This window comes from Pan troglodytes, chromosome 18 (assembly GCF_028858775.2).
Source record: "Pan troglodytes isolate AG18354 chromosome 18, NHGRI_mPanTro3-v2.0_pri, whole genome shotgun sequence".
Classification (NCBI taxonomy): Eukaryota; Metazoa; Chordata; class Mammalia; order Primates; family Hominidae; genus Pan; species Pan troglodytes.
In genome coordinates this window covers 12,109,715-12,123,808 of record NC_072416.2, presented here as the reverse complement: position 1 = coordinate 12,123,808, position 14,094 = coordinate 12,109,715, and the positions used below count along the sequence as shown (strand labels likewise).

The following is a 14,094-nucleotide window of genomic DNA, read 5'->3' as shown; positions in this document are numbered from 1 at the left end:
TTTCAGGTGCATTCTCTTCCTTTATCTTGCTCTGTTTTCTGGCTCTCTCCCTCTCTCCTTTCTTCCCTCCCTCCTTCTCTCTCCTCCTCCCTCTCTGAACAGAGATCCACTGCTGCTCATTTCCTAAATTTGTTTAGCCACATCAATCTCTTGGTCAGGTGCAGATGTCAAGCTGCCCACACACAAAATAAAAAGCTACACTTGTGGTGCCAAGGAGGTATGGGCGGCTTGGGAGCCCTTACCAAGTTTCTCAGGAGATGGCCCAGGGGTTCCATGACGACAGGGCCAGCGCTGGCAATGTTTTCCTATGCCATGGTAACCACCCGCCGTGCGTCACTGCAAGACAAACGGTGCCTCTCAGTAAGCAGAGAGATTAACAGCGTAGAATGTGGAGTATGAGCTCTTCAAAGGGAGCAGAATGTTCAACTGTAATTCATCTGAACTCCCATTTTTAACTCAAAACACAAATTTAGTTGCCAATAGAAGTCTATAAAGAATTAATTAGGGAACTTCACAAACAGTGAAAACTCATAAATTTATCACTGACAAAAAGAATCATTTCCTCTGTCAGACGTGAAGTATGGTTGTCAGAAAACGGAAACAAAAAAGAAAAAAACACTCAAAGAAGCAGGCCTGCTGTCTCATTGCTTTTCTCTAATTTGAAGAGAGAAGATAGTTTAGCACTTGGAGGATTCAGAAACTGACAATGCTCCCAGACCCTAAGCTCCATGAGGCTAAGGGCGGCCATGTCTGCAGTGTTCATTGCCAGAACTCCATTCTGTGGCTTGGTGCCTGGTACAGACAAGGAGTTGAAAATATTTATTGAATTGACTAAAATTTAAAAGGAGGCAATGGGAAGGGATGAAATTGATGGTCCAGACTTCTGACATTAAATCTGGCTTCCCTCCATTGCTCTGTCCTACTTCCTGTCAAACAGGAAGTGACACAGTGGCATCATCCCCCTGTCTGAGAATTCCTGACTACTGTGACCCCATTATTACTCTAACAACCCCCGTAGTAAGAGCATGGCTTTAGAACATCAACAGGCCCAGCTCTATCCTAACTTCTATTAGTCTCAGTTTTTTCATGTGTAAAATGAAGCTAATTCTTTCACTGACGTCACACGATTTATGGAGATTGATAAATGCATTTGAAGATAAATATTAGCTACTAGTATCATTACTATAAGGAGTAAAGAGGACCATATTAGTTTGCTAGGGCCGCCATAATAAAATACCTCAGAGTGGGTGGCTTAAACAACTGAAAATTATTTTCCAACAGTTTTGGAGGCTGGAAGTCCAAGATGAAGGTGTCTGCAGCATTGGTTTCATTAGGAGGTCTCTCTCCTTGGCTTCTGGATGGCCATCTTCTTGCTGTATCCTCACATGATCTTTCCTCCGTGCACACACACCCCTGGTGTATCTCTATGTCCAGATTTCCTCTTCTTATAAGGATGCTAGTCACATTGGATTAGAGCCCACCCCAACAGCCACGATATTAACTTAATCATCTCTTTAAAGACCCTATCTCCAAAAAGTTACATTCTGTAGTGCTGTGGGTTAGGGCTTCAACATATGAACTTTGCGGGGACAAAACCCAGCCCATAGCAGGGACCTTTAGTATAATCATACTTCTCAATAGTTTAAGAGAAAACAAAAATTTGCCTTCCGACTGGCACTGAGCTGAGTTCATCCTTGTAAATCCTCAAGCTAAAAAATATTTTTCAAATCTGACCTGCCAGCATGCAAAGATCTAGCCAGCATACCAGCGATCTAGGACTAATGCATGCAGCACAGGACACCTCAGCCAAAGCTCTTGCCCTCTCTAGTCCTAATCTAGGAGGAATAGGTTGGACCATGGGGTCCCTAAGATTTCATCTGCTATAATTCTAGCTATATGATTGCTCAGATGCTGAAAGGATCTGCAAAGGCTTGTACAGAAAGTACGAGTTCATATAAAAAATAAGAGTGTTCCTACCTCTATATTGAAAGTTTAGCTTCTGGAGCTCTCCATTGTAGTAAGCATGTGGTAGAGGACACTAAACTTTGGGAGAAAAATGGGAAAAAGGTCAGGGAATCAAGGTTAGGAGCAAACTCATGAAGGGCTTTATCATAGTAACGCCTCCAACTTGCCTGGCATCCAAAAGATGGGTCCAATTATTACCAGAAAGAAAACCTAACACTGAATCTTGACCACTCATGAAGTGCAGCAGGTGGTGCAAATAATTCCCTTCAAAATGCATTTCAACCTAATCAGGGCCCACCTCTGGGAGTCGTCCCTGGGAGTCGTCCCTGGGAGTCTTTCTTTTCTCCAGCCTCTTGCCTCTTTCTCCTCTCCTTACCCTCATACCCTTGGTATTTTCTATTTCTCTGCCAGGGTCTTGCTCTATCAATGAAGAAACTCCTTACAGCCCTTGGATCCTGAACATCACCTCTGATTCCTTACTCTTTTGCAGGAAAAAGCATCAAGCTCTTCACTTTCCTCAGGTGAGAGATGGCAGAGTGCAGTGGTTAAGACAGGCATTCTGGAGCCAGTCTCATTAGTTTTGAATTCCTGATCTCCCACCGATCAGCTGGATCTGTTGCTGGGAAAGTTACTTAACCTCTCTATGCCTCCATTCGTTTATCTGTGAAGTGGGAATTGCAATTGTTTCTCCCTACTGGGGCTGTTAGGAGGGTTAAATGAGCTAACATGCATAAAGTGTGAGGACAGTGCCTGTACACAGTAGGTGCAACACATGTTAACTGCTTTTCCTGAGAGGTGAGCATTCATACTAGCGGCTGAGGTTGGGCAGAACAATTTACTGGGGTGCATAAAGAAAATATCTGTTATCATCATCTTTTTAATGTCTATTTTAATATGTGTTTTATAAGATACACAATATACAAACACAATAGTATGTGTTGACAACTTAAAAATAAGTAAACATATATATTGCGTGGAAATGTTCGAAAAATTCTAATTCAGTGCACAACCAAAAAGTTTAGAGGCCATTGATCTATAGCCAACCAACCCTTACTTTTTAGAAAAAAAAATGTAATTTGCACAATAGTATTTTTCAGAACACACCCTTTTCCTGTTAATACTGACTTTTTCTCTGAGTGTAATGTAGTTGTCACTGTTCTACTAATGAAACCTCAGTCTCTTTATTCTGTCTTACTAAAGACTGCCAGTCTGCCAATAATAGAGAAGGCAATCTCATCCAGCTACTATACATTTTTACACTCACCTAAACACAACAATAAAGACAGCATCGAGAGATAGAATGAAAGAGTATCAGGGACTGTCAGCACATAATAAATCAGTAATTATAGCTACTATACAACTCATTTCCATTTGCTATTTCTTATTCATTAGTCCTCACTTCGAAAATCCTGGTTTTCCATGATTATCATTTCATTTCAATTTCATTTCATTTTCAATTTCTTTCACTGTGCATTTTCAGGGAGGGGCTGCATTTCTCTATGTCTATCTTTTTAAAATTATAATGCCCACTGCATTTCTGATTTTAGATATTGACTTCCAACTCTTGGACCCACTGTGGTCTGAGACATTCAGTGAAATCTGGATACTTGCATTGGAAATAACTTTGGGCAACCTTGTTTCAACCTTTTTGGCGTCACTAGTAGGAATTTCTTCAGTCCCATTGGCAATACCCAGAATTTTGTAATCTCAACTTTCTCCATATAAGTTTGTACCAAAGCCACCTGCCTCTTAAACATATGCCTTTCTTATACTGACTAGAATTATCTGAAAATAAAGGACGGCTCACTGTCCTGAGAATAGGTGATGAGCTTCCTACCTCTAAAGCAGCACTTCTCAACTTTGGCACTATTGACACTTGGGGCTAGATAATGCCTTGTCATGACGGGTCACCCTGTGCATTGTGGGGTGTTTAGCAGCATCCCTGGTCTCAACCTACCAGATCCCAGTAGCAACTCTCCCCAGGTCGTGACAACCAAAAATGTCGCCAGATATCACCACGTGTCTCCTGAGGGGCAAAATCATCTCTGGTTGGGAATCCTGTTTCAGAAGTAGTCAAGAAGAACAACAATACCCCCTTCAAGGGGGTTACAGCAGGAAGAGTCCTGTGCTGCGTGGGAGCTTGAACCAGATTTTAAACTCCATGGAAATTCTACAGTGCTACAATAGCATAAAATGGTTTTTAAGTCAGTGGTGTTGATGGGGTGAAGTAGAGAGAGGAATGGGGCAGGAATGGGGGAAATTTAGAATCTGGGTCCAATGGACTTGGGGTCCACTCCGAGATCATCTGAGAGTGTTCCCACTATCTCTCTTCCTCCCACAGCCAATCCCTGCAGGGGGTCAGTAGATGAAGCAGGAGAGGTGAGATGCTCACTCAGGAGTTAGGAGATTTATACCAACAGACAATGCTTTCAGAACGTGGTGAGTCTTCCAAGTTTGTTTGTTTGTTTTCCAGACAGAGTCTCACTTTGTCACCCAGGCTGGAGTGCAGTGGCATGATCTTGGCTCACTGCAACCTCTGCCTCCCGGTTCAAGCTATTCTCATGCCTCAATCTCCCAAGTAGCTGGGATGACAGGAGCCGTCCCACCACATCCAGCTAATTTTTGTATTTTTAGTAGAGATGGGGTTTCACCATGTTGGGCTGGTCTCCAACTCCTGACCTCAAGTGATCTGCCCGCCTCGGCCTTCCAAAGTGCTGCGATTACAGGAATGAGCCACCACACCCAGCCGAGCCTTCCAAGTTTTACACCATACCCCCAGCAGCTCTGTGCTCCCACATCCCTAAGTACCAAGAGTAACCCCCTTGCTGCAGTGCTCGAGGGATCTCAGGAGATGTGGGAAAGGGGGACTGCCACAGCATCACCATACTTCTTCCCTGAGACCCCCACAGCCAGCACAATCCTCATGGACATTCACATTCCAAGATCAAGGGTGCAGACTGACACACTTCATCATTTTCATATGAAATGATTTGCAGTCTCAGAGGCACAGACTGACTGCAAAGCTATCATAAACCCCTCCTGATTTATTTCTCTTATTATTAGATAACCATCTCACTGGAGCCTGGGGACTTTGAGTTTTTTAGGCCAGCCCCAAGCTCTGAAATGGACACAGCCTAGATAATTAGAACTCGCCTTAAGGACCTCATTCCGCCTACCTCCCCGAAAAGTTTGTCGTTGGATTTCTTGACCTTCCCATGTGAACAGCGCTTGTGTTTAGCTGGGCCATATTTCAATTTGATTGTCTTGCCCACGACACACTGACTGTCTCACATGCTGGAAACAGAATGAATTAGAAGAAGTTTCCTGTTCTGCCTCATGGAGTCTTTTCTTTCCCTTATGCTATGTTTAGCCTTTGTGTGGGCACTTGGCTGATGCCAGATACAACTTATTGCTTTAATTCCTGTTTTGATGAGACACTCTGTTTGCTGAGGGTGAAGCTCAAGGGTGAAAGAACTTGCTGAAGTATTTCTTCCGTCATCTACCTCATCTCCTGTGGACTGGTAAAGTTTCTTCCATTTGGGAAAAGAGAGTGTCTTCTTTCAAATACAGAGGAAGTATACTTTATTGGAAGGATTACAATAAAGGAATTCACTGGAAGAATTGCAGATAAAGGAATTCTGGCTGCCTGTCCTGCAGTTGTGCTTTCTATTTAAGCAACATCTACTGCACACCTGCTGAGTACCACATTTCATGCCAGGCAAGGGTGACACAGCTGTGGCTAAGTCACAGTCCCTGCCCTTGAGGAATTCGAGAGCCTAATGTGAAAGCAAACTGGTAAATAGGTATTAAAATATGATGTGGTAATAAGAACAAAAGCAATGAAAAGCAAGCATCTCTCGTTTTCTGGGGCACTTACTATATGTCAAGTTCTATGGTAAAAAAAAAAAAAAAAAAAAAAGAAGGAATGGAGTCCAGGCTCTGAAGCCAAGCTGCCCCAGTTTGAATACCACTGTGGGCACTGACGAATGATATAAACTTGGAGAAGTCACTTTCTCTCTCCTGGCTTGTAGATGTGGTGTTTTGAACCAGTCATGTAACCTCTCTGAGCCTCAATTTTTTCATCTGTAGAATGGGAGCAATTGTATTCCTTACCTCTTAGGACTGTGTTCAGGATAAAATGAAATAAGATGTATAATGCGATAAATGCTCCACAAAGTCTCGCTATTACTATCTCTATAATCCATGAGGCCAGTCGTATTATTCTCATTTTAAAGATCAAGAAAATAAGGCTCAGATACATTGTATGAGTTGCCCAAGATTTTACACATAGTAAGTGGCAATCCTGCAATTTGAACCCAGGTCTGTATGATGCCACAGCCAGGGTTTGAACTAGAGTTCAGTAGGAAGAAACTAAGTTTTTGAGGATCGTAAGGACAGAGAATTTGAGGGGACAGCTTGATCCTCTATCCGGGGTCCTATGACGTGAAGACAAGAAGAGTTCCCAGGGCTGCAAGAAGAGACCTTAGCATCTCTACTCTGTTACTCTTCTTCCTCTCTGCTCCCTTAGTCTCTATTCCTCTGTGTCATCATGAATCTCTGTTTCAACTTCTCCACTTGAATGTCTAATTCAACTTCTAATTAAATGCATTCAATTTCTCCACTTGAATGTCTAAATGGCATCTCAGTGTTAAGATACCCAAACCCAGACTCAGGAAGTCTAACCACCCCTCCCATGCTGCTTCTCCCCCAGCTCTTCTCCATCCTGGTACATGGCACCGTCATCTCTCCACCAGTCAACCAAAAACTCTTAAGCTATCTTGATTCCTCTTCTTCTCGTTAGCAAAACTCAGCAATCCCACCTTCAAACCAGTGACTGGCTCTATTCACAGCTCTCCACCTCCTCCACCACTCTCCTGGCCCAAGGCATCACCCTGTCTCAATGGGACGGTTGCTGGAGCCTCCTTAGGGGTCTTCCTGTCTCACTCTTGCCCCTCCACAGCGCACTCCATGCAATATCAGAGTGAGCTTTTGAAAACTGAACTTATACACTCTGCATCAGCCATGTGGTCTCCCTCTGTTCCTTTGCCCCATCAAGTACTTAGCTTCAAATGTTCTCGTTTTGATTTTTAGGTGTCTGTTTCCTTCTCATCATTGGATCTCAACTTAAAAATCACAATCTTTGAGACAACTTGACCACTCAGTCTCCCTCTGACTCATCTTCTGTTTTTATTCTTGCATAGCAAGAATTATCACCAACTAATATTTTTTCTGTTTTTGCTTCTCCCCACTAGACGTGGGAAGAGAGGCCTTGTCTATTTTATTTATGTATCTTCTGTATCTTGAACACAATCTGGCACACAACAGGGTCTCGTACATAATAGGTACTCAATAAATATTTATATACCATAAATACACAAATGAGTGTGTTTCTTTCTTTTCCTCTCTCCCTTCTGTCCCTCCTATCTCTAGCTTTTCATCTCTTAAATTTATTATTCAGAATGAGAATAGAAGACTTATAATGTCTCATGCTTAGTCATCTGTAAACAGTAGCTAAAACCCTAGAACTCCCGAGTTGTAATGGAGAATTCTAAATTGTAAAATGTGACATGTGGATGGTTCCTCTGAAATGTTTACCAGCCTCCCGAAAACGGTTCCTTATCTTCATGAATACAAATGAAGAAGGGTCGCTCAACGATTACCTTCAAAGCAGCAGCAGCCTGTCTGTAATCACCATCAGATTCTCTCTGCTCAGTCTCTGATGCGCACCCCTAAATTCACTTCATTAGTTTTAATTATCCCCACCACGAGCAGGCAAAGACTTTAGAGCTATTTTAGAAATGGAATTAGCAAAACTTATACACTGGATAACTTTCTCCAAGGTGTTTAGCTGTAATTGTCCTCATGTTGAGTAGAAACAGAAGTAGCATCAGCTTATCCATTTGCTGAATTTATATTGCATTTTGGGGAAGATGCTGTTTGATGACTTTTTTCATTTGTCTGGATTCATTAACATCAAATCTACCTAGACTGACTTAGCCCTGGCTGAACCGTTGCTACGTTCCTACTTTTTCCTATGACATAATTCTGAGTTGAGCCACATTTCTCTCTCTCTTTCACACACACACACACCCTCGCTAGCAGCAGAAGCAGCAGCAGCAAATCATACCATAAAACTCTCTCACACACACACACGCACACACACACACTCATGCACACAAACATACTCACACAAAACCACCACCACATAACTCAACGTAATCATCTCTTACCATTGCCACCATAATAATGTAATATAAGCCACTGTCATCTTTTATCTGGACCACTGTGACAACCTCCTTTTGGGCTCTACGTTTCTCCTCTGCTCCCCGCCCCCTTTCTCCCCATCTGGCCTCCATTCAGCAGCTAACATGCTGCTAATAAAAGAAAATTCGAATCACATCCCCCCACTGCTCAGAGCCCCCTGCCTGTCCCTCACGTGTGGATTAAGTCCTCACCACGGCCGACCCTAACTGAACCCTAACAGGGCCCTAACTGATCTGGCTCCTGCCCACTTTTCCAACATTGCCTTGAATTACTCCACTCCAGCCACCTTGCCTCCTGGACATTTCTGGAACCCTCCAACCCCACTCCTGCCTCAGCACCTCTGTGCTGCTATGCCTCAGCCCAGAACATGCTGCAGCAAATGTCCACATGGTTTGCTTCCTCACTTCACTCAAGTCTCCGTTCAAATGCTGCCTCCTCTGAGAAGCCTCCCATAAGCACTCTAATGAAACACTACCCTCAGTCTTCTTCATCCCTACACTTTGATTTTTCTTCCATAACATCATCAGCTGTCATCATTATATAATCTAGGTCGGGCATGGTGCTTCACACCTGTAATCCCAGCAATTTGAAAGGTCAAGGTGGGCAGATCACTTGAGGTCAGCAGTTCAAGACCAGCCTGGCCAACATGGTGAAACCCTGTCTCTACTAAAAATACAAAAATTAGCCAGGCGTTGTGGTTACATGCCTGCAGTCCCAGCTACTCTGGAGGCTGAGGCAGGAGAATCGCTTGAACCCAGGAAGAGAAGGCTGCAGTGCGTTGAGGTTGCACGACTGCACTCCGGCCTGGGTGACAGTGAGACACCATCTCAAAAAAACAAAAAGATTATATAATCTAAATATTTGTTTATTTGTCATCTCCCTACATTATGCTAAGAATGTGCTAGCAGGAGCATTGGAGTGAGAAAATAAAATCATGGGTAAAGGGTATAACGTTTCAGTTACACAGGAGGAATAAATTCTGGTGATCTATTGCACAGCAAGGTGCCTCTAGTTAATAGTAATGTATTGTATATTCCAAAATTGCTAAAACAGTTAATTTCAAATGTTTTCACCACAAAGAAATGGTAAGTATGTGAGGTAATAGATATGTCAATTAGCCAGATTTCCTCATCCACAATATATACATGTATCAAAGCATCACACTGTACTCCATCAATACATGCGATTATTATTTATCGATAAAAATATAATTAAAGGTTGGGCATGGTGGTCCACACCTGTAATCCCACCATTTTGGGAGGCCAAGGCAGGAGGATCACTTAAGCCCTGGAGTTCAAGACCAGCCTGGGCAATGTAGTGAGACTCCCTCTGTATTTAAAACAAAGAGAGAGAGAGAGAAAGAAAAATTTTTAAAAATGATGATTCAGGTAGAAAAACGGAATGACTGTAAAAGTGAGCTGACATGCCTGGTTTGACTAAACCTCTGTGGTGGTGGAAACTGAGAAGCCAATTTCAGAAAAATCGTTTAGCTGGGATTAAAATGCACTTCTGTGGGAAACCTCAGAATCTGGGTGTGCTTTTGTATTAGTCTGTTCTCACACTGCTACTAAAGACATACCTGAGACTGGGTAAATTATAAAGGAAAGAAGTTTAATTGACTCACCGTTCAGCATGGCAGAGGAGGCCTCTGGAAACTTACAATCATGGTGGAAGGGGAAGCAAACACGTCCTTCTTCACAGGGTGGCAGCAAGATGAAGTGCCCAGCAGAAAGTGGGGAAAGTCCTTTATAAAACCATCAGATCTCACGAGAACTCACTCACTGTCATGAGAACAGCATGAAGGTAACCACCCCCATGGTTCAATTACTTCCCACTGGTCAGTCCCACGACACATGGGGATTATGGGAACTACAATTCAGAATGAGACTTGGGTGGAGACACAGCCAAACCATATCAACTTTCCACTCAAGAAGGCTCAAAACATCTCTCATCCATCACCCTAGTGCTCACCCTCCCTCCCCATCACTTTGGGTCACCCAGTCCTTTGGGGGCATTGCACCAACATTTCACAATATCTGTACAATGAAGATACTACCCGCAAATACCAAAATGTGAGTTTCGACTTGGCAAATATATCAAGAACATTAAAAATGTCCAACTCTTCAAGGCAGAAATCCTCCTTTTAGAAAATATCACATGGGGCTGGGTGCGGTGGCTCACGCCTGTAATCCCAGCACTTTGGGAGGCCGAGGCGGGTGGATCACGAGGTCAGGAGATCGAGACCATCCTGGCTAACACAGTGAAACCCCGTCTCTACTAAAAATGAAAAAACAAAATTAGCCGGGCATGGTGACGGGCGCCTGTAGTTGGCAGGAGAATGGCGTGAACCCGGGAGGCGGAGCTCGCAGTGAGCCGAGATGGCGTGCCACTGCATTCCAGCCTGGGAGACAGAGCAAGACTCTGCCTCAAAAAAAAAAAAAAAAAAGAAAAGAAAAGAAAAGAAAAAAGAAAGAAAATATCATATGGAAATATTCTGAAACACAATGTTTCATGTACAATGTTATTTACAACACAGTGAACAGGAAACAGGAAACAGTCCAACTGTCTCCTAGTATGGCACTGGTTAAACAAATGAGGGTACATTACTATGATGGACTTATGCAGTCATTAAAATTATGTTTATGAGCATTTTTAATGTCATAGGAAAATATTTACTCAATAATGACAAGCAAAAAAATGAAAATGCAAAATTGTATTATTTCAGTCTCAACTATGGAGATAAAATAAATTTTAAAATACTGGAGGAAATATACCAGAGTGGCTAACTCTCGGTTTAAAAATTATTTTTTCTGCTTTGTAATATTTTTCATGTTTTCCAAAGTGGCCTGATGGGGACTGTCTCCACCTCATTCTATTCCCAGGAAATAATTTTGTGCCCCCTGCTGTTCTGACATAAGAGAGTCATGTTGGGAAAGATAGAAAAGCTATACTTATTTAAAGTTATGATAAACTGAAATTATGCTAAAAGACGGCCAAAAAGAAAGCTTTGTCTGAAAGTTCTTTCTCCAGGCTTAACTGAAAAAGTATGCTGCTGCGTCCTTTCCTTCCTAGCACAACACCTGAAGGATCTGGCTTCCACTTTCCTCAAAGCCCAGCCAGGGTAGGGACTTAAAAACTGACATTCTGGCTAAAGGTTGAGAGGAAGAAGAAGTGGGGTACTAGAAAGATCAGGGAAATTAAGAAACCAAAGGAACCATCAGGGAGGAGGAAAACTGGAAAGAAAACCACAGGAAAAAAAAAATCAGAAACCCACCCATCTACAAGGGTCCAATAGATAACCAAGCTGTCTGTAAGAAGCAAAAGGGAGGCCAGGTGCAGTGTCTCACGCCTGTAATCCCAGCACTTTGGGAGGCCAAGGCCGGCAGATCACCTGAAGTCAGGAGTTCGAGACCAGCCTGGCCAACATGGTGAAACCCTGTCTCTACAAAAATACAAAAAAAAAAATAATAATAGCTGGGCATGATGGCGGGTGCCTGTAATCCCGGCTACTCAGGAGGCTGACGTGGAAGAATCACTTAAACCCAGGAGGCAGAGGTTGCGGTGAGCCGAGATCACGCCATTGCATTCCAGCCTAGGCAAGAGAGCGGGACTCAAAAAAAAAAAAAGAAAAGAAAAGAAAGAAAGAGAAGAAAAGAAAAGAAAAGAAAAAGAAAGAAAGAAAGAAAGAAAAAGAAGGAAAGAAAGAGAGAGAAAGAAGCAAAAGGGGAATGGTGGGGACTGTGGCAAACTGGAAGGTTTCTACTCTATTTAATGGGGAACAGTTAAGTCAGTTCCAGGTAAATGTTACCACATGCAAACCCAGTTTTTTTCAGGCTTTTTCAATTTTCCAATCCAGAAATCCATATTTTTATGCAAAACCCTCACCTTATAAAATATTGGCAAATAAAGATTTATACTCCATTAAAAAAATATCGGTATCATGAAAATAGCAGGCGTTGAGGCCAGGCATAGTGGCTCACATCTGTAATCTCAGCACTTTAGGAAATTGACACTGATCAATCACTTGAGCCCAGGAGTTTGAGATGAGCCTGGACAGCATGGTAAAACCCTGCCTCTACCAAAACAAACAAACAAACAAAAATATGCAGTTGATTATTTTTGGTTGATAGGCACATAGGCATTGTTACTTTTCTCTATTTTTTAAGAAAAAAGAAACATGGACAAAATTAAAACCCCCACTACATAGACCAAGTAAAATATTGACAAGCCACATTCAGTTTTCAACCATACCATAGTACAAGGATTCTCTTTGACCCATCTGAGACAGACTTAGTATGAATTGATGGGTAACTAAAGGGAAACACAGAGGATTTTTCTTATTTTTACTATCATCCGTGGTTTTTTTAAGAATAGACATCACCACCCTATCCTTCCAAATTTTAAGGGGTTACAAGAAAATGAGCATCTTTTATCATAAAGCAATCAAGGGCTAAAAAAAAGCTAGGATGGAATGAGGCTTGGCAAAGCTTTCCTATCCCAGCTTGGAGAATGGACACATCTTCCATCTTGCCCAGCCTCAGCTCTTTGAGTGACTGTAGCTGTTGTGTTTAAATGACATATCCAGATTAATTTGTTTGACAAATGAAAAGAGGTGTGAGACATGTTGGGTCATGGAGACGGTTATGTCGTCGCTGTCTTTATAAATCATCCCTGCTTCTCCTGAGACAATGCCAGGTTAACTCATGGATGCCTCTGGTTCAGATGGTAAAGATGGGAACAAATCACCCTTTTGCTGAAGAGTTCAGTTAGACAGATTGTGGTGGTGTCTACAGGGCCAGAAATGATCAGAGTCTTACAAAAGTAACACAAGAGCATCACAATCGATTTGTATAGCTGCCTCATCTTAGGGGTCGCCATCTGGTAACCAAGGGAAAACAAGAACTGAGACATCTCACAATTCAGAACCAGCTAGTGAGACCCAGGTGTCCTTGGTTGTTCTCCCCATTGACTCATGGCCCTGGGGTTCCCTGAGCCCAGCATATTGGTTAAGAGATTCTGCTGATGACTATACAGTTAATGATAACCAGCAATAACTGTTACCTTGCAAAGCCTGCTCTGTGCCTAATGATTGACCTGCGTTTCCATTTACTATTTCCAAATCTTGAAATAGATACTGGCAGTCTCATTTTACGGATAAGGAATTTTGAGACTGGATGGATGGAGTGACTTTTCCAAAGCCATCAGCTGGGGTTTAAGTGGGAATTCTGATACTGTTCCAGGCCACCTTTCAGAGATCACTGTAGAGATGTTTTCCAGATATTTGTTTCCAAGAGGATCAAGACCTTCATCAGTTTGACTCTCTTTTTTTTTTGAAATGGAGTTTCGCTCTTGTTGCCCAGGCTGGAGTGCAATGGCGCGATCTTGGCTCACCGCAACCTCCGCCTCCCAAGTTCAAGTAATTCTCCTGCCTCAGCCTCCCGAGTAGCTGGGATTACAGGCATGCACCACCACCATGCCTGGCTAATTTTGCATTTTTAGTAGAGATGGGGTTTCTCCATGTTGATCAGGCTGGTCTCAAACTCCCAACCTCAGGTGATCCATCCACCTTGGCCTCTGAAAGTGCTGGGATTACAGGCATGAGCCACCACCCCCAGCTCAATTTGACTCTTAAAAGAAATAGTAATTTTAAAATACAGCTTCAAAAGAAACTGTAGAGTATAGTAAAAAGAAGGAAGTTCTAGTATCAGACAGATCAGGAATTGCATGTGGACTCAGCCCACTTCCCTGCCATGAGATCCTAGATAAATCCCTAAAACTCTCTGAGCTTTGGGTTTCTCGTCTGTGAGAGAGAAATGCTCATTTGACACACATTAAGTATTATGTAGGGATAATTTTTTTTCCTAA

General features: G+C 42.6%; 1 protein-coding gene across 1 annotated transcript in view; it reads left to right on the top strand.

Moving 5' to 3' along the window:
- The first annotated feature begins 746 nt into the window (after window positions 1–746).
- The window catches only part of LOC129137493 (uncharacterized), a 43,380-nt gene continuing 30,032 nt past the window's right edge, over window positions 747–14,094 (top strand). The window contains exons 1-2 of the mRNA XM_054669685.2: window positions 747–795; window positions 2,377–2,486. Coding sequence (XP_054525660.2) covers window positions 747–795; window positions 2,377–2,486 — 159 coding nt within the window. The remainder of the gene's footprint in view (window positions 796–2,376; window positions 2,487–14,094) is intronic.